Source organism: Cyanistes caeruleus, chromosome 1 (assembly GCF_971803275.1).
Source record: "Cyanistes caeruleus chromosome 1, bCyaCae1.hap1.1, whole genome shotgun sequence".
Classification (NCBI taxonomy): Eukaryota; Metazoa; Chordata; class Aves; order Passeriformes; family Paridae; genus Cyanistes; species Cyanistes caeruleus.
In genome coordinates this window covers 63,487,481-63,513,007 of record NC_141701.1, presented here as the reverse complement: position 1 = coordinate 63,513,007, position 25,527 = coordinate 63,487,481, and the positions used below count along the sequence as shown (strand labels likewise).

Genomic DNA, 25,527 nt, shown 5'->3' with positions numbered 1-25,527 from the left:
GGGAGAGGAAGACTGAAAGTGAAAAAGAGAAAGAGTCTGCTTGTGTTCCACAGAAGTAGGGTGGGCCAGCTGCAACCGCAGTCCCTGGCTACAGCGCTCACTCTCTGACTGCAGGAAACTTCTTTAAATAGGTAACTATTCCCTGAGAAGGAGCTCTGCTCCTCCTCCTCTCCTGTTTACGCTGTCAGTTCCCAGCCCTCTCATTCCAGGAAAAAAAGATTTGCATTATGCGAGGCTGTTTTTAACAAGGAAAGCATTTGCAAAAGTTTACTTCAGAGGGGAGGATTAGGGGGGCTTGTTGCTCGACGACGAAGAAATGTAACTGTCTGGATAAGGGGAAGCAAAGGCAAGCTGGAAATGTTCAAAAAAGCCTGGAAAAAACTTCAGGAAGTTTTATCCACTCTCTGATAAACATAGCTGCATTAAAAAAGATCATTGGGAAGGGGGAACGCTATATCCAAGTCTGAAAGGAATAATTTAATAATAATATGGGGGAGGAGGAATTTTTACTCTTCCCTGCTGAAGCAGTCTTGCAGATATTTTTCTATTTTATTAATCACTCTAAATATGACAGTATGCTAGTATTTCTGGAACTAAACGAGTAGCAGGACAACAGGATATTTTACTTTTTTTTTGGTGTTGAGTGTTCCGAGGTGACTAAATTTGCCTTGTTGAGCCTTGTAAAATCCTGACTTAATCATGTAAACTTCTGTGTAAGCAAAATAGACGAAACTTCAAAGGGTCAAAAACCCTTTAGGGATTTGTGAGGAGACGCCAGCAATAGATCCTAATCTGCCTCCAGAATCCTGGCTGTATTTGTCCAAGAAACTGGTACCAGCAAACTCTCGAAGGTAGAGATAGTGGGTTGATTCAGCCTTTATCCCCTTAGAGAGTATTGGCTTTGTGAGGCTCTAGGCAGCGCTTCAATGCCAGGGGATCTTGCCCAAACCCTCTAAAAATGAAGTACAGGAGTAATTTGAGATAATGACTTTGTAACAGGCTTGGGCAGACCTTGGACAGAAGAAGTGAGAGATGTTATCACCCCAGCATTCCTCTTAAAATGCAGTTTTTCCCCCTGCTTATTCCCAGTTAGTCAAAGCTACATTAACATTCCATCCAGGGCTGCTAAACAGAATCTTAATTAGTCCTGATACTCTTGTGCAAGGGGTTTATTCATTGCACTCTTAACTAATGGTTGCTGTCAGAGTATTTTTTTTCTTCTTTGGGTTCTTTGGGGATATCGTGTTCTTGTGCAAAGCATGACAGAAATGTAATGTGCATGTAAAAAAAAAAAAAAAAAGGAAAAAAGCTTGCAGATCTGAAATCTTGCGACTGAGGCTGACTCCAGCCTTGTCTAATAGCGAGTCATTGTTAGGACTAATGAGAATAACTTCACCAGCAGAAATATCCCTGCATTTTGTTTATCTTAAATTTCAACTGCACAAAGTCCCTCGCTCTTTTTTTTTTTTTTTTTTTCCCCGTGACAGAAAACAGTACATACTTGTTAGTGTTTTGAAGCAATTCAAGCATCTCCCACTCAATTTCCAGCCCTCTGTATTTTGCGTTAGCCACCCGCAGCTCAGTATTTAGCAAGAGAATCCGTAAGTGGAGAATTAAGAAGTTACCAAGCGGCCCGTGGCTCCGGCAGGACCCTTCTCTGTGCATTAAATCGTATTTCTAAGCCAGCTTTGCAGTCCTTCCTCCCTCCGCCCCTCGCCTTAACACCCACACAGGCGAGCAGCCGCTCCTGTTCCGCACGCACACGCGTGTCTGTCCCCGCAGCGCTCCCTCGGACCCGCTCCCGTGGCAGCAAGGGGAAGCTCAGGCGCCCCTAGGACTTCTGCACACACGTATCATCTCATACGTGAGCATCCCTCAAGGTTATTTGTGGCTCGGGGCTTAATCGTGACAGTGAACAGCCACGACATGCACCGCTAAAGCCGAGGAGAGGCGGAGCGGGGGTGCCTCGCCATCCGCGCTGGGCTCTTTCGTTGATCAACCGCGGCAGAAGCTGCTTTTTGCCTGTAAATCTACGTTCAGCTACACCGACCTCGGAAACAGATTTATAAGTCTATAAATTACCCTTTCTTTCTTGGGGCTTGGAGGAAAGAAATAAAGAGGAGAGGGAGAGAGAGCTAGAAACAGACACAGAGAGAGAAAGGTGTTTCCATAAAATAGGAGGTTCGTGTGATTTAGCTGCTGCTCACCCCTATTAAAGCCTCCTTCCCATAAGCTTGCGTAACATTGATTACTCACAAAGAGTTCACAATAACTATCATGTAGCTAAACTAATTGAGACAATCATGCTAAGTTATAGTCAGCCTAAAAGGTACCATTGATGTGGTAATGCCTATAGAAAGTCAGACATGCGACTCACTACCATTTAATTGCTCCTTTAAACCTGTTATTACAATGTTAACTGGCTTAAGTATATATCGCTCCCTTTTATTGCCTTGATGTGACAAATTAAAACATACACTCTGGAGGCGGCATTCATTTGCGGACGTAGTTGCAGGAAAAAGGGAGCCGGGCGATGTCAGACCTGTCAGGATGAATTAATTTTAAAACTTGCATTTTGCACTGCAATTCCCAGTGCAGTTTTGTTGCATTGGGGAAACATTTTTATATATAAACGTATAACTGTTACATATAATATCATATGCACTTATTCCATCTCACTCAGAGCTGCCGTAAAAAGAGCCCCATCGCGTTAAGAAAAGAAAAAAAAAAAAAACCAAAAAAAACCAACAACAACAAAAAAATCATCCCTTTTGGCTCCGAGACCTCGCCTGACGCTAAATTAAGTAGAGGTCTAGGGAAGAGGGGAGGGAGGCAACAATGGAGCTTCTACCTCGGCTGAGCGCCACACGCCCCTGGGGCGGGGGGAAGGGGAGCTTTCCGTAGTTACCTCCCCCGGGCTGCCGAGTCCCAGGCCCGGGGGGAGCGGGTTACCCACGCCCCAAGCCACGGGAACAAGGCAGCAGCCACGGTTCCTGCGGGCTGCTCTTTTGCTGCTTTCCTTCACGATGAAGCTCTGCCGAGCTCCCGCAAGGAGGGAAAAAAAAATTATTTTTTTTTTGGTCTCCCATCCTGAGGGCTGAGCCAGGTTGGGGAATCATTCACACACACCGGGCTGCGCCTCTGCCGCTCCGGGGAGCCGAGCCAGCCCCGCTCTGCTCTGCGCCTCTCCCCTCTGTCCCCTGTGCATCCTCCGCGGGCTGGGCGGGAGCTTCGCGGGCTCCAGGTGAAACCCCTTCCCTAGAGCAATGGTGAAGGCATTCATTCCCCCAAACAAGAAATACGCGGTCTCCTTCTTCCCTTTCCCCTCCTCCGCTCGAGGGAAGATGTCAGAGGGTTAAAATGTCCTGCTCGCCCTCTCCCTTGATCTCGGGGAGAGAGGTAAGAGTTGCTGGCACCTTTATGGGACTCAGACCTGCGGCGGCTGCGGGAAGCGTCGGCCCCCGCTAACTTTGATCGGCCTTATTCATCCCAGCTGCGCTCTATTTGTTTGTCATTTCGCCTTTTTACTCCCCGAATCGTTATTTATGGTCTGAAAAGTGAAACGCGCGGTGATTTGCCTTTACATGGACTCTTTGCAAACGGGGGTAGACACCTCCTCCCCTCCCCCTCCCCGGGAGGGGGGGCTGCCAAAAGAGAGGGGGGAAAAAACCTGTCTCAATCATTATCAAATCAGCTTTGAATTCATTACTCCAGAGCATTAACTAATTACCAGATCAGAGAGAAGAAAAAATAAATATCCCTTTAAATAACTGAAGGTAATTATAACCCTGTTGTTGACACTAACGTTTAATAATTGATCAGAAGTTATACACAATAAATTGTCAATTTATCTCCCTATAAAAATGCACATACTTATTTTTATTTTACTTCCTAGGCATTCTTTAAGAGCCCGAGCAGCAACAATATCCACACAGCCGCCGAACAAGGAGCAATAAGATTTATTTTTTTTATTTTTGTCTCCTGCACAAATATTCGGGAGTATTTTGAAATCCCCCGTCACGGAGGACACAAGACGGAGTGGAAAAGTGACTTTTTCTGCCTGTGTGCTTTCCTGCCTTTCCGAGACCAGCAGGGCAGGGGTGGCACCTCCCACCCTCAATCCCTAAATCCCGAAAGGATCCAGGTTCACGGTGACCACCCCCGGGGCCGAGTGGCCACGTCCCTCTGTCCCTTACTCTGCTCTAGGAAAATGCAGCCGTCTCGGTGGGGATTGGATGTGAAATGGTGACATTATTCCATGAGTCACGGCTAGGGAGGGGGGCACGGGTCCAGGCTGGGGGAGCGGGGCTGTCACCTGGGGCAGGGCGCTCATAGGTAAAGCACTCCCCCAGAGCCCGCCTGCCTGCAGCTCCCAGCTACCTGTGTGCCGGCGTGTCCCGGACCGCGCTTTCCCTCTGTACTTTCAATAAACACTCTGCTTCAGAGACGCCGAATAATAATCAGGGATTAGATGCATGGGTGCTTTGACTATGCGCTATGGATCCCTTTGTTTTTAACTTTTATTTCCCCCCCCTCGCTTTTATTCCTTTAGAAGCTGGTAACATACCTAAGTTATTAGTTACTGGATTAAAAACAAAGGGATGCACATCACATTACTTAATGTGGAGTATTACTCTAATAACAGTATTTTTTTACCATCATTATTCAGTTCCTACAATGGAAAAGCTCTTTTCGACTACCTGGATCGTGGGAAGGTTGCCTAAGTACCCGAGATATGTCTGAATGAAGAAGGCAAAGAATAGATCGACTTATATATAAATTCTGTCTGGGGTTTATTTTGGTGCGATGGCTTTTGTTGGGTTTTCTTTTGGGAGGGTTGTTTGTTTTTGACCGGTCGTGTTTTTTGTTTGTTGTTTTGTTGGTTTTTGGTTTTGTTTTTTTTTTTTGTGGGGGCGAGGTGAGGTTGGAGGGAGGGGTGGTTTGTTTCAAAAGTTAATAAGCAATAAAACCCTCCCGGTATTGATTACTGCCGGGTCTCTCAGACGAGCACTGAACCGCCTTCAAGTGAGATGTAACATGTGACGGGGCCAGAAACTTTCAGTGGTGACAGGGTTGCGTATTTTTTCCCGTGAGGATGGACACGGCGAGGCCAGCGCGGAGCGGAGCGGGCCGGGCCGGGCCGGGCCGGGCTGGCTGTGTCCGCTCCGGGCCGGGCCGGGCCGGGCCGGGCCGGGCTGGCTGTGTCCGCTCCGGGCCGGGCCGGGCCGGGCCGGGCTGGCTGTGTCCGCTCCGGGCCGGGCCGGGCCGGGCCGGGCTGGCTGTGTCCGCTCCGGGCCGGGCCGGGCCGGGCCGGGCTGGCTGTGTCCGCTCCGGGCCGGGCCGGGCCGGGCCGGGCCGCTCCCGCTCCTCGCCGCGGGGCCGTGTCCCCAGCTGATTGATGGCCCCTTAGGGAGGTGGCTGCCGTCAGGTAGGGCTGAATCAGACAGCTAACCTTACATCTTCTTTCTTCACCTGGAAGATCACCCTTCCATCCCTCCCCAAAACCCGAAGACCTGATCTCCGCGGACAGAAGTCCGTGAGGGCAGTCCTTTTTTGTTGTTGTGTTTGTGGTTTGTTTTGTTATTTATTTTTTTTTCCTTGCAGCCTGCCTCTCTGTTACAGGGGCTGAGCAAGTCGGGGACAAGTACGTCAGTGGAGAGGGGAGAGAAATGCAGATGCCCATTGCGCTTTGCATTAACTTTTCCCTTAGCCGGGCCCGTTTCCCTCCAGCCGAGAGCTGGTGCGCAGCAGCAGTTCTCATGTCTGTCTGTCTGTCTGTCCGCTGCTGGCCTGGGCTGCGTGTTACCTCCGTCCGTCCCCATCCCTTTCCTCAGCCTCCAGCCAAACAAAGGTGGGCTACGCTTTTATTTTTTATTTTTTTTTCTGCTCCTAAAGGCAGTTGGTGAGCAGCTTTCCTGAAACAATAACTCTCTTATTGAGAACAAATGTTGACATTTGCAGGGAGAGAGGAAAAAAGCAGCCCAGGAAGTGTAAAGTGGAAAGCGACCCTCTTCCTATTTGACGACAGCGCCAATTCCTCCGGGATCCCACCTGAGATTAAAGCCCGAATTTCAATAAATCAGCTCTAATGAAACCTCTGGCCCCGAAGAGGGAAGGGTTTGCCTTTCCCGCTCCGAAATGAGCAGAGAAACCAGGAGCGGGGGGTGGGGAGAAGAAGGAGTAAATATAGAAGGGGGTGTGAGATTTTAATCCCAGCGGGCTCATTAGCATCGTTATGAAATAAACCATACACGGAGTGATGTATTTTATCGTTCATCCCTCTTTTTTGCTACACTGAAATAATCACATTGTTTTTGCCAACAATCTAGCAAGGCTACACTTTCCTCCTGCTTTCAATTTTGATTACTAAATCTCAAATGATGTTGAATATGCAGTTCTCGCCCATTAGTTTCTTGTTTAAAAAAATAAATTCATATGCCAAATCATTTCAATGGCGCCCATCTGCATCCATGAACCGTTTGTGAATTTCTCAGAGGATGAGAGAAGTCCATTGGGTTTTACATACATAGTGAATACTTGAAAGCGAGTTTTCCAAGTCTTTCTACTTTTCTTTCCAGAAAGAAATCCAGGTCTAAATACTAGCAAGGGTGGGTAAATTATGGAAATCTTTTATAAGTCTTTGGGCGTATAAACATCAAAGGAATGTCATTAGCCTTTTTTAATCTCTGCCACAGCTTTTGGTTTTTACCAATTGAAATGTACACTTTGTGTCCAACAGAGACCTGGGACGTATAACATGGGTGGTGGGGGCTCATGGAGTAGGAACAGGAGTGGGGGAAAAAAGTTCAGGCATCTCTCCTGACATAAAAATCCCCCCCGTAAAGCCTTCCTGGGCTGCACAGTACAGACGGTCAAGGGTGATTATAGTAAATATTTGCAATCTGCATCATATGCTAAACTGGAGGGAAAAGAATTAATTACTTCTTAGCTGTTTGCCTAATTGTACTACACACTGCATGCAGATACAATTGCATTCTACCTCAGTGAAAAAGAGGATGTTACAGGAGCGAAGAAGCATCATTCCACAAACACCATAGGAGCATGAGTAGGCCTCCAGCTGCAAGGATCTTCACTGCTTTATATTTAGCTAGACAGATCCCAGAGTATTCCAGGATAACGTTATTAATTTCTGCCCTTTCAGCTGAAAAACACATGCATTTTCTCAGTCAGTTAGATGTCTTTATAGGGGTAAATTACAAAGAGAGGCGAGGGGGGGTGTGCAAGGGAAGATGGATCATGGGAATTGTGTATATACATTCAAGAAAAACAGCTTCCTTTCCCCTGTTTAATATAATCACTACATATTTACGGACTCCAGACTAGCAGAGCTCTTTATCCAGTTAACCTTCCCAAGGCTGATGCCTGAAGTATCTAAGATCACTTTCAAATGCCCTTTCTAACAAGACCTGAGCAAGAGGCCACTAATTTTCACTGAACAAAAAGCCACTGGAGAGAGATCCGTTTGTCAATATCAACTGGTCCAGCAATTTCCCATCTTCAGACACATCAGCCTATCTGAGCTGGCAGATGTTTAGACAAGATTTTATAAATTGTTCAATATCAGACCATAATGAACCCCAACTGACCATTCCAAAGCAGCTAAAAGCATTCAGGATCTCCCCTGCTGGGATCTAATAATGCTCTCACGCTGGAACATTATTAATCATGGAATAAAATAGATGAGCCTCTTGAAAAATAAGTGTATGATTGATTAAAGGGCAATCTAAGAAGCTATTATTCTTGTTTTATAACCGTAAGTTATATTCACTCAATTTATCTTTTGGGGAAAATAAATGATTGTTCATTTCTTTTCTGAAATTATATTATATGAAGATTCCCATTATTTTACTAAAAATTGAAATTATGAGTTGGCTAATTTTGTGATTCTAATCAGAGCAGGTTTCCAATGTAACTGTAAAGGTATACTTTACCAATATAAAGAGGGAAAACCATAAAAAAACCTCAGAGAGGTATTGGACTTTTAATTCTTTTTTTTTTTTTTTTCTCCCCTGGCATATTTTAGCCAGAAGCCAAAAAGAAGTAATTAGAAGTAAGTCATAGCCGATAATATTTTTTTTCTCCTAGAAATAGTGAATTTAAAGAATAACTCAAATAAAGAGCTACTTCATACCCAGTATAAATAGTTTATAAAAAACATGCATATATTCCCATCTCCCTTTCTATGCATATTCACGTGTATATACAAATCTGTATTTGTACCTAAAAGTGTATTTAAAGCTTAAGTATAACGGAACAAGCCAAAAGGAATTAATTTATGCAAAGTATATATTTGCAACATGTTTAAATTGCTTACTCATTTCCTGATCTGAGCTTTACTAGTGAAATTAGAAATTTCCTCCTTTTCTAATTAATAAATTAGTATTTTGAGGGGAATGAACGAAAAACACAGCATTGTTGCAGACTAGTCTGTTTTTATTTACAATTAGAGATATAAATTAGTAAAGAATTCTTGTTAAACAACCAAAGATTGTATAACCATCAACGTTTCAAATAAAAACCAGGCAAAATTTATTTACAAAAAGTTCAGATTCCATTGCAATACAACTTGCATAAATTACTAGAAGCTTTATATCGTTACAAAAATAAATATCAAATTTGTTTCCACTTTGTAAGGACTCAAGTTCTCCAATCACGTCTTTATTATCTCTACTGTATACATCTTTTACAAATAAATTTTACAATAAATCCTATCACACCTATTGAATAGATACCGTGGCAATGAAGTGATCAATTCAAGATATCCTGAGAAAAACAGATCTGTTTTCAAAAGTCACACATACATTGGGGAAACTATACTATACCAGCAAACTCACATATGTCCAACAAAATTCTGGTTTAATAATTAGATTCTGAAGATTTAATAGTGCTCTGTGGTCTTCTTTTATACAGTGGCACCAGATGTGATCCGGATTTAGAGATTTGTTATATATATTAGCTCGGGGAGAGATGATGGCTTGCTGACTTTTTCAAAGCAATTGTGACACCTACCTGTGGACCAAGGAAAAAACCAGATCATCCAAAAATCCTTCAATTAAACTCTAACACCACTAAACGGGGTGGGCGGGAAAGGAAGTAAGGCAAAATTCTTACTCGTCTAATTTCTTCTAACAAAAATAAAAGTTAGTCGATAAAAATAACTGCAAGGTGATTTTTTTTGTTGTTGTTGTTTATTTAGCTCTAAATAGTGGAAGTATTCAGAGTGCCTTTGCTAGCTAGACAGGAGCCAAGTCACAGGTAATATACCTTGCTTAAGATTCATGTCGGTTTCTTACAGTTGTCCCTTTTCATTTTAAATACTCAGTCACTGCGTGAAGCCCCGCTCAGGATGTACAATTTTAGCACTGCCACGTGAGCACAAGCACTCTGTTTTTAAATAATAATACCTTCAAAGGTATTTTTTTCCCCCCAAAGATTTCTTTCCGTAACTTTTAAGTAGGCCCTACGGCTTTGCCTTACACAAGCGAAGAGTATGCAAAGTGAGGGAACTGTCTAACCTGGCTTGAAAATTAAGACAAAGCCAAGAAAGAAAAGTCGTCATAAGAGGTTTCCGAAAACAACAGAAAAAATAATATTTTACTTTGTGACCAAACTCAAGAAAGGAAGGAAGAAATTAACGTTAAGCAAGTCTAGAACTGTGCAGCACGTCTCAGACCTGATGCCAAATGACCAGTGTAATAGAAAATGTTCTCACTTACTTGCATTGCTGTGTGATTGCACTTCTATAGGTATGGTTGTACTCCTACTGTGCAGACTTCAGTGGGATCTGTCAAAATAGAACCGTCAGTTAGTCACAGGACACAGCCAGCTAACTAGATTATACAGTCTGTGTAGGTCTCAACCCTCACTGGTGCAGAATTCGTAGCTGGGTCTTTTAAAAGACTAGCCAACATTTTATATTTGCCTGTATGTCGAGTAGTTTTTGTAGAACAAGATGACAACCATATTAGTGCAAAACTATTTAGAAAAAAAAAAAAACCCAAACCCCAAACAAACCGAGAAGCAACCAGTTACAAAAAATGTCACGCTCCACGTAACTTCACGTCCAAGGTCAGCAATTATCTGAACCCAAAGCTGAAAAAAAACCCCCGTGAGAATACTGGAGACAAAGAGAGTCAAACCAGTTTGTCAGGAAAAAAAAAATTACAGGCAATGACACCGATGCTCTCCGGATAGCTTTGTGTGTAGTTTTCCTTTTTTTAAAAAATTACTTTTCAAAGCTGCATCTGCAGTGAGACTGATCTAAAAGTCGTCTTTTACATTTCCTCTCGGTTCTCCTCGCGGTTCTTAGGGGCAGGTACCGATACGACGGCGACGTGCCGGTTTTAATCCCCAAGATATATGAGTGCCCATTTTCGCTCTGGTAGCGGTGCCACCGAGCTAGCTCAGCTTTTTCCAGACAAGGTTTCAGTGTTAACAGCCCACAGGGGACATCTGCGGGTCGGGGAAGGAGGACGAGGGAGAAAAGGGAAGAAAGCGGAAGAAACAAGTCACCTACCTTTCTTAGAGTCATAGCTAGAGGGCCTGTAATGCTGTTCTAGCTGGTTAGTGATCGTTTTCAAAGAGTCACTGCTCTGTTTGTGGACAGAGCTGGCATTTAGGACAGTCTGACTTAGTCCCTCGTTTGATGCCACTGCTGCGGAGTTGTATCTCAGGATTCCCTGGCTCTGCAGAGCGTTAAAGTTCCCATAGTTTGTATAATTGCTATAAAAAGGTGAGGTGTAATAAATATGCCTCCCCAGGAGGGAGGAGGGCGAGTAGGCAGCGCTGTGCGGGGCGGAGGCGGGGGTGGCCGAGGAGAGCGGCGCAGGCTGGCAGCCTTGGCCCAGGGTCTGACTCTTGAGGTCCGAGGTGGCGATTTCGGCCAGAGACCAGAGCTTGGGCTTGCTGGCCGGCGTCGGGGGGCCGGGGGAGGCGCGGGGGCCCAGCGCCGCCTTGCTAGCGCTGCGGGCGGCGTCGGCGTGCGGGTGGCCGAGGAGCGGGGCCTCCACGGCCGCCAGCGGCGAGGAGGTAGCGGGCTTGGCCGGCCGGTCGCGCTCCCCGCCGCCGCCGTCATCCTCCTCGATGTCCTCCTCCTCGTCCTCGTCCTCGTCCTCCTCCTCCTCCTCGATGTCCTCGTACTTGTCTTTGCACTCCGAGCCCGACTCGCAGAGGGGGTCTCCCGCTCGGCAGGGCAGCTTCTCGCCGTCCGACTCGGCGGAGCAGGAGTGGTCCGTCAGCGAGTCGACTTGCAAGCCGATCCCTGCGGGGGCCCGCCGGGCACAGAGAGGCAGTCAGGAGGGGCGGCAAAACAGAGCGGGAGAGAAGCGAGCCCGGCCGCCACCGCGCCACCGCTGCGGCCGGGCAGACTCAAGGCATCCCGGCCTTTTCCCGTTCCGGGGAGCATCCATCCCCCACGGGCTGCCTCCCGCACCTCCCCGCCCAGCCCTTCACGGCGTCCCCAGCCGCCCCCCGCCCGCCTCGGCCACGGGCACTGACCGGCGACAGGCCACCGGAGCGGCCGGAGGCGACGGGACGGGACAGGTTTGGGGGTCGCCTTTGTTAAACGCGGCGCCCCCGCTCATACCCAGCTGCCCCGCTCCAGGGGGACTGGAAGGGGCGGGATGGAGCCACCCCTCCGGGGCTGCGGTCACCCCGCTCCTACCTTCGTCCTCCGCGGAGGTTTCGTTGCTCTCGGGCATCTTCTCGGGACTCTCCTCCTTACTCCTCGCGCCGTCGCCTTCGTCTTCGTCCTCGTCCTCACTCTTGTTCCTCGGGGCCCAGGTCATCTTGTTCTCCTTCTTGAGCCGCCGGCGGGCGTTGGCGAACCAGGTGGAGACCTGGGTGAGGGTCATCTTGGTGATGATGGCCAGCATGATCTTCTCGCCCTTGGTGGGGTAGGGGTTCTTGCGGTGCTCCTGCAGCCAGGCCTTGAGGGTGGCCGTGGCGTCGCGGGTGGCGTTTTTCCTGTACGCGGGGTCGTTGAGCTGGTAGGGGTAGGCAGGGCTGCCGTACGGGTGGTAGCTGATGGCTCCGGTCATCCCCGTTGTATGGGCGTCGTAAGGAGAGCCCTGGACAGAACAAAACGGTGGGGTTGGCAATTTGTTATTGCTGATAGCCATTAGTGAGTTGTCAAGGCGAGATCGGCAGTTATATTTGTATTTCCCCGGGATGGTGTCTTGTATCCATATTCTATGAGGGGGAGTAGCAGCACCCAAAGGCCATTAAGTTACAATTCCCCCCCCTCCTTCCTCCGCCCAGCACACAGACACGGGCACACGCGCTTAAAATCGGCGATGTTTTAATCTTTCTGACTAATTTCAGCTCCTTGTAATTGAATATTTCCCAATATAATTTTTGAACCGCGTAGACATTTTAAAGGCCCTACAGGTAGTGTCTTGATATCAACATTTCTCTCAAAGGTTCAAAAGATGTTTCCTTTTTTGCTATAGAAAATACAACAAAGCCGCCACTTAGCAATTCACTGCGCTAATGCATTGCAAATCCAATTTGCAAATCAGAAGATATGCACCGTTTCGAATTGTTCAAATGCGATGTAATTAGCATTTTAATTCGCTCTTTAACGTTTAAATTGCGCTTATTTAAGTCTGCATAATGCAAGAAAAGTTAAAGATATCGCTAAGAAACTCGCTAACTTTCAGCACGGCTCTGAACCCCGCAGATCGGGGAGTCGTAGGCTCAACATCGCCCAATATCCCGCACAGTTCACAACCTCGCTGCAACTTCCAGCCACTCGCCTACTGCTTCTCAACAGGAAAAACAAGAGAGACCCTCAGATCTTTTATACCACCTCGAATAAAGGCTGCACGACAATTTATGCACTGTATTATGAACAGACGGAAAGCAAGTAGTTTCCCTGTCACTTTGCAGGGAGAGCGAACTTCCCCGCTGCCATCCTCTCTCCTAGGGTATCGACAGAGGCTCTGCTCTCAAATTCCGGGCACAGGTCTTTGTGTGTACGGACTAGATATGTGTCTCACTCTTTCTGCGTGTGCGTGTTTATAAAACTATATTAGCATCTAGACGTGCAGTTTATTTATATAGTTTATGGTTTTATTTATATACTTTATGCACAGAACACACACAACACGCAGTTGCAACTGCTCCTTAAACTAATAAGAAGAAAGTGAAATCCGAAACTGCGGCCACTACGACCATCTTGGGCTTAAGCGATCGCAAACAGATGCTCCTTTTCATTCCCAAAATCCAGTTAAACCATTAGCACAAAACACACTGAAAGTAAATAAACCACACGGGAATAAAACCCCCAGCGCCTCTAAACACCGACTTGAAAAAGAGAGAGAAAAAAAATTAGGGAAAAAAAAAAAAAAAAGAAGCCCTCCCCTGTGCTATCACAGCGAAAAGAAAATACATATTAAAAAAAAAAAAAAAAAAAAAAAAAAAAGCAAAAAAGCAGGGGACAAATACACACGCGGAAACGGGGGGAAAATGAAAGCATCCAACCCAACTGACTGGGACCATCCGTATTTCCTTAACCAAAGTGCTCTCCCTGTTCCTCAAACCTCGCGGAGAGCCCGGGACCCAGGCCTGCCGGCACCGCGCTTGGCTGGGACGCGAAGCAGCGCTCCAGCCCCGACCCCGACCCCGGCCCCGGCCCCGGCCCCGGCCCCGGCCCCGGCCCCGGCCCGCCGCTCCTCTCGCCTCCGCTCCGCTCCGCTCCGCTGGTCCCCGGCCGGGCTGCGGGCGGCGCGGAGCGATGCGCGGCCGGCGCCGGCAGCGCCGAGGCGGCGGCGGTGCGGGGCTCCCGGTTGTGCGGCGTGGTGTCGGGGGCTGATGGTGAGTGTGTGAGGAGAAAGGCTGAAGATGATGAGGATGAGAATGCGGATGCTAATGAAGAAGGAGAGGGTTTCTCTTCGGTAGTTACCATGTAGGAGGGGAATCCCGTGGCGGGGTCTGTGGAGTACTGGAGCGGGCTGGTGAAGCCTGTGGCCGCCGCCTGAGCGGTGAAAGCTGCCGATCCCGGGTAAGGGCTGAACGCCGATCCCGACGAAGACCTGGCCAGCTCCTCGCTCCTGGGGGCCGCCAGCGCCGACGCCCCGTACGCCGGGCAGGAGTACAGAGCCAGCGAGCCGGGGGGCTGGTAGAGGTAACCCTGAGGATAGGACATGGCTTGCACTGGCGTGCACAGGAGCAGGGAGGGGGCGAGGGTGACCGGCCCTGCTGCTGCCGCTGCTCCTGGCGCTGCTTTCGTGCTCTCCCTCTCTCCCGCCCGCCCTCCCGCTCCCTCCCTCCCGCCCTCCCTCCCTCTTTCTCCCTCCCTCCCTCCTTCTCTCTCACTCTCTCTCTCTCTCTCTCTCTCTCTCTCTTTCTCTCCCTCCCTCCCTCCCTCCCTCCCCCCCCCCCCCCCCCCGGTTGGCTCTGTGCAGTTATGTAGAGAATCAAAATTGTTGTAGGCTCCCCCCCATGCGCACACGATCAGAATTAAGGAAAAAAGAAACAAAACAAACCAAACAAACAGAAAATAAAAAAAACAAACAGGAGGGGGGAAAAAAATAAGAACCCCCGAAATGGAAAATTAGTAGGAAAGGTCAGAAATCTATCCGAGAAGGGACGGGCATCTGGGGGAGATGGAAGCACAGAGGGTTAATAAAAAAGAAAGGGAAAGAAACAGAATGAGAGAGGAGGACGGGAGGGGCGGGGGGGAGAGAGAGAAGCGAGCCCCCGAAATCAGAAAAGTGGCTGCTGCATATGGAGTTCTCCTAGTCAGCCAGCCAGCTCCCCCAGCGCCTGCGAGCCTGTATTTTGGGGGAAGTATAGAGTGTGGAGTGAAGAGTTGAGGGAAGCAGCACTGGAGTTTCTGAGGGACATTGGAAAACAGAGCTGTCCGTCACGGGCGCTCATCTGCATAGCCCGGCGGGCCCGCCCCTCCCGCTCCGGCCCCGGCCCCGGCTCCGGCTCCTCCCGCGGCCGGCAGGCAGGCAGGGAAGGCACACAGCAAAGGCAGCCGGGGAAGGCAGACAGCAAAGGCAGCCAGGGAAGGCAGGCTTTGTAATGCAAGGCAGCCGCTCCGACTGCGAGCACGCTGCTGAAGCCGAGCGATGATACTGTTCATCAGCTTCTCTCCGGACACGCGGAGCCATGAATACTCTTCCGCACTCTCTCCACTGCACGCCTTCCATCCCTCTTTCTATATCCACAGGGGCAACGGAGAAGAATGTGAATAACAGAGATCTGCATCCCCTCCCTCACGCACTCTCCGAAGCGCTGCAGGCGCGCACACGCGTGTGAAATGTGCGCGTTCGCGCGCGTGTGCGCGCAGGGCCGGGCCGGGCAAGGGGAGAGCGAGCACTTGGTAAAAGTACTGCCCTACATGGCAGAGAGAAGAGCAACTGCTCTAATCAGCAGATCCAGGATCACACTGGCCCTGGCAGCGTGAACTTTACAGTTTTATAAGTTGCCACAAACAGTCAAGATCTAGGCATGCAACGCGTTTGCACATGGAGGAAAAATAAATCACCCCATCTTTTTTATAAATCCCCCCATCTTTTTTTGTTTTTCAGTTCTATTCTTCCTTCGCTGGTGCGTGGGGAAGAGGCCTGGGTGACTCCTTCCGGGGGGCTATCTGCCTTCTCCCCCCATCGCTTCCTCCTATTGGCAGATCAGATGGATCTCCTGGAATATAGTCTCTATGTAATTAATTTCTTCTGCCCTCTCCCCTCGGCCCTGGACACTTTCCAGCCAGTGCCAGCGCTGCTCCGGCCCGGGCGCAGGAGGACGAGGCGGACACACCGCCCTTGTCTCCTCAGTGCAAGCTCAAATACACCCATCTATGCGCACGTACATTTCTTTAATGGTTAGTCCAGAAGGTCCCTTCAGAAGCCGGCGGCGAGCTGTGCGCACACAGGCTCTGCCCTTTGCCTCTCGGGACGGGTCGCGGTGCCGGCGGTCCCCTTTGTCGCCGTCCCCATAGCCGCGGTGGAGCCGGGGCTCCCCTCGCTCGGTACTCCTTCGGTCCTACAGCCCCGGGGCACGGCGCTGGGCCCTGCCCGTCCCACCAAGCCGCTGCAGGGAGCCGAGGTGTGCTAGGCCGCTCCGCGCATCCTGCTCCGCACCTGCGCCCCGCAACTCCCCGCAACTCCGTCCGTGCGGAGCTGCAGCAGGGTGGGCCGGCACGTAGGGACGGGGCTGCAGGACTGCAAGCCACCGTGCTTCCCACAAGCAACTTCACCTGCAACCTTCAGCAAGTTACCAGCCCGGAACGGCCTCGTTAATATTGTTTCAGTGCTCAGGAAAAAAAAAAAATAAAAATATAAAGTTAATGTAACTGTGGTTTATATTCAACATATATGAGTGCGCACTTATTCCGTACTTAAACAAATGAAGTTGCTTGACATTTATGGCCGAGTTCTTCAAGTAGCTTCAAGTCATGTAGGATGGAGGCGATGCCGGGGAATCGGCTGGCCGCCGGCAGGAGGGGAGATGGCAGTAGCTGAGAAATTGCGGGTGTGCAGAGCAGCCTATTGTTAATCAATTAAACATGCAGCTGATTAAAAAAAGAAAAAAAAAAATACACTTGAAGAAGCCGTTTCAATAGCTTGGCGCACAGAGAGGGGAAAATGACGTGCTGGAACTACGGTCAAACCTCGGGATGTGTAAAGTGTTTGAAGCAATCAGAGCTTTCCGCTTTCTTTTTCTATCTCAGTTTTTATTTCTCTCCTTTACTCTCCTTCTTTTCTGTGAAACCCACATACCAGTTTACCCCTGCCGCTATAAGCAGCAGCAGAGATCTGGCCACCAGACATACCGAATTAATTCCTATCCAGATCTATCATCTGGCCTGTAGAAGAGGCAATCCTTAAAAAAAAAAAAGCAGGTGAGGGGGAGGAGGTTAACACCAACAGGTATTTCTTGTCATTAACTCCCGACTTCCTGATAAGAGAGTGATAAACAACTGGTAAACTCAGTGCAACAGATTACAGAAAAGACATTTGCTTCCCTGCTTGCTGATTAATGCGCATATATTAAATAAAAATAGAAACTCTAAAAACAAGGGCTTTATATAAAACATATTCATATTTCAGTATTTCTATGGAATAATCGATATCATGCGACTACATCTGAATAGTCAATTGCTGCGTTCCGCAGACCGATTTCTAAGTATATGAGCTCTGCTTCTGAAAGGAGCAGCAGCTGGAGAGACGAGAATGCAAAATTAATTATAACATTATAAAGTCATACATGAATCTCTCTAAGCCAACCTGCATGCCTTGCAAAATGTACTATACTCTCTGCATTTTTATTTGGGACGCTGTTCTTTTTCCAGGAGAAGTGGTGTTTATCTTCGCGAATTGATTGCTTTTAGTTCTTCCTCTTTAATAATTAGTGGAACAATACAGATTGGGAATACAATGGCCGTTGTGTTTACATTATAACAGGGGATTAATGCTATTAAGTGAGTGTTACAGTTATGACCTGGGAAGAGTGCTTAAATAAATACCGTGATCCCAGGAGAACTGATGTAATTCAGTTCGGAGTGTGTGTAGATACGCGCAGACACACACGCACACACGAGAGATACAAATCTCCATACATATCTACACGTATAGACATATGCTACACACGTTAGGTCTACGTGGCCATCCGTGTAAAATGTAGGTGCTGGTTTTGCCTCCATCTGCATGCCTTTCGTCTACGAGAATAAATTTTTTGTGATTTTGGTGTGAGGAATGTTTAAATCAGGAATATTACTCCCTTTCCTCCAGACACATAGAGCAACAGATTATATTTCTGATGTTTTAATTTGTGCAGTCCAAAAATATTGTTTCATATACAGAAACAGGGTAATTTCGCAATCAGAGATTAATGAAGTAAAATATTATCATTTCAAAGACAAGTTCTTGCGTTGATTTGATTTGCATAATTTTTGTATGGCTTCAGAAAGGAATGGATTTAGCCACTGCAAGGAGCCGGTATGCATTTTATTACAAGTACACCACTAATTTGACTCTGCACAATGTGGAGGACTAATAGCTAGTGGGGTCATTTAAATATAGCTGGCGAAGGCTTTGCAATACACAAACCAGAAAACTGTTTCAATAACGTTTCTAAACAGCGATCAGTGTAGGTGTCTGCATATAACTTCTTCTCGGAGTTATCTCTGCTTGATTTGAATGCCTTTCGCAGTGAAGAGGTTTTTCACTTGCTTGACTCCACCGCCGAAATCTAATTTTCCCACAGTACTACCCGTTACTAATACAAAGCCGTCTAACTTGCGCTGTTAAACACCAGAATAGTATTACATGCACTTTTTATTGGTAATAACTGTGGCAAATTAACATGCCTACACAGAGACATTAAGACTTTACACACTGTGTTTCGTATTTTAATAATTTATTCATTAGGTCAGCGTTTACCTTTCCAGATTTTAAACTGCGACCTCGCCTTGTCTCCTTTAATTCAGTTTCTTCCAGCAGGGCTGAGAAGGTAGAAGAGAGCCCCCTCACCACCCCCTGCTATCGCTCGCTGCTGTCCTGGGAGACAGGTTTTGCGTTTTGTCATTTATTAGCTCCATCTCCTTGCAGCAGTGACAGAGGCTGAAGTTTTGGGGCGGGTGGAGTTGAAAGCCCCGTCTGTGCGGATGGGGCTCCTGCTGCCTCTGCCCGACATTCGGGCGTCTGCCCGGGGCCGTTCACTGCGGACCCCGCTCCCTTCGGTTTTACACAAGTGGAGGAAGAAGAAAAAACATAAAAACACGAGCCTCGTTGGGGTGAAGGAGAGGTTTCCCTCCCCGGGAGGGCTCCCTGCGGCCCGGAGAGGCGCACACGCCTGTCACCCGCACAATGCCAATTGCCCAATTGTCGTGACACCGGTCACAGCAACTTTTCAAGCAAAGAGAAGTGGAACTTGGTGGGGTTTGAAGATGTAACACAATGCGCAGCTGAAACAGTTTCCTGTGACATAACCACACAATGGTCTGGGAATGCTTTCTCCTTTCTCTCATGAAATGGGGGACCGCCACTATCTCCCGGAGACAACGACGTTAAATAATAGACTATTGTATTTAAAAATAACAAATGACACACGCACACTGTGCGAGCGGAGTTGTCCGGTTCTCCAGTGAAAGGAGCCCGCTTTATCGGGCTCCTTCTGAGCGAGGTGCCGTGCGGGAGCGAGCTGCGCCAGCGCGGGGAGACGGGGAGAGCTGGGCGAGCCCATCGTGGAGCTGCTCACGGGCTAAAAGCGAGGAGCGGTGAAAAGGACGAGTGAGAGAGGAAAAGAAAGAACTTTTCTTTGGCCGTCTTCGGGATAAGATGGTTAGTTCAAGCCGCGTGTGGGAGGGGGCGCTGTGGCAATGGATTCTTCAGCGCTCCCAAGCACTTGCGGCGAATTGTGCATGGGAGCACCTTCCTTGAGATCTCCTTTAATATTTCGGTCATTACTTTTATCAACACTGTTATCTAACTTCTTCCCATAATACCTGCACTAAAAGGTGGACTGATCGCCTGAGTTATGGTCACTTGTTTTCCCCTTAGCCCATTTTTTTTTTTTTTTTTTAATTTTCAGTTCAGGAAGAGTGCATTTCATTTTTAAAATACAATGCAAGGAGGGTCTGCCCAGGGTAGATCCGAGAATCTAGGTGACTCTCTATAACACGAAAAACGGATGAATAGACCCATATTAAATGCACCCCTTGTTTGCAGCTTCTTCTTAAAAAAAAAAAAAAATTAAAAAAAAAATCCCGAGGGCGTCTGTGGCTTCGATAATTTGCACTAATAACGGGCCATGTCTTTACCAGGATTTACCTTCCTCCTTTTGAAACGTTACTGGGGGAAATGCTTAAAAATAAATAAATGAAAACAAAAACCTAACCAAAGCTGATCTCTAAAAAGCAGATCTGAGGCTTAGGAAAGTTTCTTCCCTTATGTTACACTGTTATTAAGATTGTTAGTAATTTTCTGCCTAGGGAAATATAAGCAAATATGTATCCGTAGGTATAAAGATATAAGATAAAAGACCTCAAAAGCTTTCCTGGAGCCTGCTTTTTTCACCTGTAAGGCAGACAGAGTTTCTCAGGGAGAGAACAAGTGTACGATCCACAGGTGGGATAGTTCATCATTCTTGAGGAAGAGATGGACAGAAAGGAAAGGAAAGGAAAGGAAAGGAAAGGAAAGGAAAGGAAAGGAAAGGAAAGGAAAGGAAAGGAAAGGAAAGGAAAGGAAAGGAAAGGAAAGGAAAGGAAAGGAAAGGAAAGGAAAGGAAAGGAAAGGAAAGGAAAGGAAAGGAAAGGAAAGGAAAGGAAAGGAAAGGAAAGGAAAGGAAAGGAAAGGAAAGGAAAGGAAAGGAAAGGAAAGGAAAGGAAAGGAAAGGAAAGGAAAGGAAAGGAAAGGAAAGGAAAGGAAAGGAAAGGAAAGGAAAGGAAAGGAAAGGAAAGGAAAGGAAAGGAAAGGAAAGGAAAGGAAAGGAAAGGAAAGGAAAGAAAAGAAAAGAAAAGAAAAGAAAAGAAAAGAAAAGAAAAGAAAAGAAAAGAAAAGAAAAGAAAAGAAAAGAAAAGAAAAGAAAAGAAAAGAAAAGAAAAGAAAAGAAAAGAAAAGAAAAGAAAAGAAAAGAAAAGAAAAGAAGTCACACTATTTAGTTTCTGGACGAGCAATCCACGCAGTGAGGGCAGGGGTGCGGAGGTCCCGCCGCTGCCCAGCGGAGCCTCTCGGCCCGGCTGCCGCCGCCTGCGCGGAGCCGCGGCTGCTCCTTGCAGCCCTCGCTGTGTTTCGGTGCCGGGCCGAGCTGGACCACCTCTCCCCACCGGCGGGAGGGAGAGGATGAGGGCGGTGCCCTCGGGCTCTGCGGGCAGGGCCGGCGGGGCGGTGAGGAGCTGGCTCGGGCGCACAGGCCCCCCTTGGCCCTCCTGCTGCCGGGGGAAGGAGCGCTCCCCATCCCCCATCCCCCATTCCCCATCCCCGGCCCCGCGGAGGATGCAGGCAGGCAGTGCCACGTCTTTGCGTTTCCTACTGGGCCAGCGCCTCGGGAAGGCTGCTCCAGAGGGAGACTGAGCGCCTCCAGAGCCCGGTGCTCTTGCGAGGTGGGTGGTGGTCAGAGTAAAGTGGGACGCTTGAACTGGACAGTAGCTTTATTTTAAGGGCTTATGTTGAAGCGGATTATTTGGCATAGGGATAGTCAACAAATAGGTTTGGACACTCTGGTAGGCAGGCTCCTGGGAGTGCTTCACCCGGAGCCGCTGTGTATAAAAGGAGTTCTCCTACTGGCTCTTCCTCATATACTTATGCCAGCTTAAGTTGTTTTCGGCAATTTTGAAGTCAGTCTGCCTTTCCCGGCGTTGTTGCCATCATCTGTTTGATCACCGCTTTTAACACTAGAGAGCACCTGCTCACCTGCTTTGTGCTTTTCTCTCGTTCATTCATACGAACGTTCACCTCCATGTGTGTACACGTCTACCTGTGCCCTTCCTTTGTGGACCCACAAACACATTTCTGGATCAAGCCTACCCACACTCCCAAACCAAAAAGCCTTACTCTCTTCTTTAAATAGCCTTCCTGAACAATGAGACCTTTTTGTATCCCTTTAAAACTAGGTTAGTTTCCTTTCTCAGAACAATCAATAATCCTCATTGTATGTTAAAGCATTTTGAGGTTGATGGAGCATTTCCAAAAGTAGACAGAAGAAAAGGACAGAAAACCTGTCATCACAGTCAGGAAAACTATTACATCTTCATGTACTTAGCAATACCACAATGCATTAAAACAAAATCTATTTTAAACTAATGCATAATTCACAAACATACAGGTAGATTTATGGTAATTTTGAATTTATTTATTTTTCCATTAATGAGCAGAGTCAAAGACAATTGAAGTTTTTATTTTCATAAAATTTAAATTGATATTTCCTTTAAGTCAATATTGAACTCTCAGTGATCCTTTCGTTTAATTAAGGAATAACTTCAACTTTTTTTTTTCTTTATTTTTTACTTTCAAACTTTATTCTGAGTTAGAATCTTTGAATTTGATGGGGGGGGGAATATTCTTCATAGTATCAGTCCCTATATATAAAAGTTAAACAAGAACCCCCACAAATATTGCTTTGAATGTTTAAACAAATGCTATCTGCATTTACTCATGTGGTCTCACTGCTTTTCTTGGCTTTGTAGCAACACTGGAGTAGACTGCCAGTTGAACCAAGTTTACAGCCTTCCCTTACATCACGTAAAGGAAAGGCAGGCAGACCATCTGGCCCCTAGATTTTCAACCTAGAACTGTGCAGATTTTAAGTTACTTTGTCTCAGAAAGGCTGGTCATGATTTTATCAATGAGAAGTCTAAACATGTACACGTTTCCTTTCATATATTTGAGCCATTTCTATCACAAAAAAAAAAAAAGTTGTGCTTTCATTCCTTCTGATATCAAAATGACTTAAAGAATGGCATGAGCTGTTGACTTTGGTCTGTGTTTGACTATGCTCAGCACATGAGTGGGATCTTGTAGCTAAAATACCGTGTACAGGCTGAATTTTCACACTAGGGAAGGTTTGGAGAGATTGTATTGTTTTGCTTGTAGCAAGACAACAGTGAAAACAAAAATATTGACTGACGTCTTCTAAAATATCTATGTTAAACTAATGCCAGTGCAAACTTATCCAGAGATTTTCTCCAGTTTTCAAAAAGACATTTTATTTTTAAAGTGAAAGCTCCAAAAATTTAAAAGAACAAATCCCTTCATACTTATCAAGAGGCGGGGAATTCTGCTTTATTCAGCCCAGCCTTATAACACATGACCTTTTAATGTATCACTAAAAGGGAAATAGTGAAATGATCCTTTTTTCTCTGCTTGGACATTCCCCAGTTGTGACTTAGTGAAGTCTTTGAAGGTTGTGCCTCCTCTGAACTTTGGAACATGGACTTTTAAATTTTGTTGTGAATTTTGTGATGTCATTACCTTTAACACCAGGGGTACACAAAATTTAAATTTTATTTTGCATGCAAATATACCACCCGACTTTTTCATTTGGGGTCCCTTTGGTGAACTCCATGTACACGAATGACAGGAAGTGATAAGGATGGATGGGAAGAAAAAATCCCAAACAATTGACCAGCAGTTTCCATTATGACATATTTTCTCAAATAATTCTGTCCTGGGATCATCACAATCGTAGTGTTCTGGTCTTTGAATTTTTTACAGCTGTTTGGGTTCAAAACAAGAAGTTTCTCTCTTTCTCTCATGCTTTCCTTCCCCTGCAGCGACTCCTTTACCATCACTTAGTCGAGATTTTCTAGAAAATAATGTGCCAGATGCATCATGACTTGGCAATGGTGGACTTGCCTTTGTGACCTTCAAAGGGAATAATCTCACTGGAAGAGCTTTATGAGCTGTTTCTTGTTGTTTGAACTCCAGTCAATAGTCAGACATGTTAAATATCCTTTGCTATAGGTTGGTGAGATTTCCTTATAAACTAGCGAATCTTAGTTTCGCAAACATGCTGTTTTAAGAAATTGTTCAGCACTGTTCTTTCAAGAATGTATGATAGGTCTTTGGATTTGCACGAACACAGTTAATACAATATATGCATTTGCAAATCAGTTAATTTATTTTTAATTTTGCTTTGCTTTATTTCTAGCATCTCTTGTGCTCCAGCTGAAATTATGAACCATATCAGATTTATGAGCTCTATCCACTAAAAATATTTCCATGAACTTGATTTAAAATTATGTATAAAGGGAAGAAACATTAATTCTAGTCCCTGTGAAAAGTACAGAATATAAAGGAATTTTTTTCCTTTAAATATGCTTGTTTCAAATATGTAACCACAAGAAGAAACAGTACATTTAGTATGCTGTTCTCTTTTTATTATTTACTTGATCTGGTTTTACCTGATTAATGGAATGGTCTCCTTTGGCTCTCTTAAAATAAGAGATGTTGCTTAAAGTGTGCTAACACTTGAAGCAGATATGTGACTTTTACTCAGAACTAGCCTTTTACTAGTCTTTTGCTTCCTTCCTTTTCCACTTTACTTGGCCACATACCAGATTTACTGTTTACCAGATTTACTTTTTAAAAATCACTGCTAAGTGTTTTGGTCAAAGGAACACATAAGCCATGGTTGCAGCTTAGTTTTCAGACTCAGAATAACATTCATAGGAAAAATCTGTGAAGTTTGTTTCGTTTTGTTTGTTTTTTTTTTAAGAAGTAAATAATGTTTTTATTGCTATTCAAGATTAGTCTTTCGTATTATATACGAGATCAAGAGACTCCATACTTCCAAGGGCAGCACAAATGCACAGCTAGAGGAACTCCTAGCTCCTAACCTTCACAGTAAATAGGACACATATATGCAAACACCAGTGAGGAGGTATTAATGCTAACAGGCTTTTACAGATCTGTTAGCAAGTCCAGAAATGTAAATTATGCTTTTCAACTGAAGACTTTCAGTTAGGTCATAAAAACGATGGCAGGCACAGAAGAACCAAAGAAAATGTTAAGAGGTGAAAGGCTGTGGAAACAATTGACTTTTCTGACAAGAGGCAGGACCAAGTGCACAGCAGGACTAATACAGGTGACCACTGAGTGTACACACAGTGTGAAACTTTACACAGGATGAGCCATGAGACAAAGCAAATTAGAGACTCTCCCAGGTCCACTGGGCCTGCATCTGGTGTTATTAACTCTTGCTGGCAGTTTGCTGTTCCCTCTCAAAGAGGCAAAAAGACTTCTCATTTGCTTGGGTATAGATTCACTCTTTCTACCAAGGTAGAACAGGGTGCTAACTACTTCATTGTAGGATGTCATGAAGTAAACATTGTCACTGTAATTACACTCAGACCTGATTTCCTCATCATTTAGCCTGCTAGGAGAAGAAAATTCAGTAAAGCACATGAAAGCATCAGCAGTAAGGCTGTTCATTACTCTTATTAAAAAATGGATTAAGAATTGCTTCCTTCACAAAACCCTTGGTTTTAATTTTTTATTACATTTTTCACGTTCAATTATTGATATTTATGTCAAATCTCACTAAAAAAAATTGTTTAGTGTACTTTGGAACTGATCACTTGATCTTTCTTGGTTCTTTAAAACATGCCTGGGGGGCAACAGGAGAGGAAACTCATCTGAGGGACCAGAGGTTGTATTACACGCCAAGAGAATCATAGAATTGTTGGGTTGAAAGGGACCTTAAAGAAAGGGATGTAGTTCCAAGCCCTCTGCCATAGTGAGGGACACCTTCCACTAAACCAGTCTGCTCAAAGCCCATCTAACCTGGCCTTGAACACTTGCAGTGATGGGACATCCACAAGCCAGAGAAGGTAGATTGTTGCTTTGCCTCATACACTTGAAAATTCTATACTTTTAAACATTATGTTTTTATTGAATTCCACAATTAAAAATTCCTTTTCTATTGCTCAAGTTATTCCAGGTGATATATAAGTTCTAGATTTTGTCAGAATAATATAAAACAACTTCTATCAGATAAGATATATATAATAATAAAGAGTTTCAAGCATTCCCTATTTCATCCTGCATATAGGAGCTG

The 25,527-nt window shown here is 46.0% G+C and overlaps 1 protein-coding gene and 3 long non-coding RNA genes across 4 annotated transcripts; 2 read left to right on the top strand and 2 right to left on the bottom strand.

Annotated features, from left to right (window-relative positions):
* Positions 1 to 2,007: 2,007 nt before the first annotated feature.
* LOC147655543 (uncharacterized) lies at positions 2,008 to 3,166 on the bottom strand. Its single transcript, XR_015288791.1, has 2 exons — positions 3,128 to 3,166; positions 2,008 to 2,542 (listed from the first exon to the last, which is right to left on the bottom strand). It is a non-coding gene; the product is annotated as an uncharacterized LOC147655543 (long non-coding RNA).
* On the top strand, positions 3,065 to 5,005 carry LOC147655542 (uncharacterized). The gene is made up of 2 exons (XR_015288790.1): positions 3,065 to 3,776; positions 3,896 to 5,005. It is a non-coding gene; the product is annotated as an uncharacterized LOC147655542 (long non-coding RNA).
* A 617-nt stretch (positions 5,006 to 5,622) lies between these two features.
* On the top strand, positions 5,623 to 6,264 carry LOC111925409 (uncharacterized). Its single transcript, XR_002862233.2, has 2 exons — positions 5,623 to 5,851; positions 5,962 to 6,264. It is a non-coding gene; the product is annotated as an uncharacterized LOC111925409 (long non-coding RNA).
* Positions 6,265 to 8,439: 2,175 nt separating this feature from the next.
* On the bottom strand, positions 8,440 to 14,260 carry IRX2 (iroquois homeobox 2). The gene is made up of 5 exons (XM_086895920.1): positions 13,925 to 14,260; positions 11,684 to 12,089; positions 10,538 to 11,281; positions 9,738 to 9,805; positions 8,440 to 9,030 (listed from the first exon to the last, which is right to left on the bottom strand). Exons 1-4 carry the CDS (start codon positions 14,165 to 14,167, stop codon positions 9,762 to 9,764), a joined length of 1,437 nt encoding a protein of 478 aa, XP_086752046.1. The 5' UTR covers positions 14,168 to 14,260; the 3' UTR covers positions 8,440 to 9,030; positions 9,738 to 9,761.
* Positions 14,261 to 25,527: the final 11,267 nt, after the last annotated feature.

What these genes read in the sequence shown, in the direction of transcription:
- IRX2 (XM_086895920.1), bottom strand. Translation starts at nt 14,167, where the DNA reads ATGTCCTATCCTCAGGGTTACCTCTACCAGCCCCCCGGCTCGCTGGCT. An exon ending in CGGGATTCCCCTCCTACATG is followed by an intron (nt 12,090 to 13,924) that starts GTAACTACCGAA and finishes TGTTCTGTCCAG; the next exon opens with GGCTCTCCTTACGACGCCCA. An exon ending in TAGCTATGACTCTAAGAAAG is followed by an intron (nt 9,806 to 10,537) that starts GTAGGTGACTTG and finishes CTATTTTGACAG; the next exon opens with ATCCCACTGAAGTCTGCACA.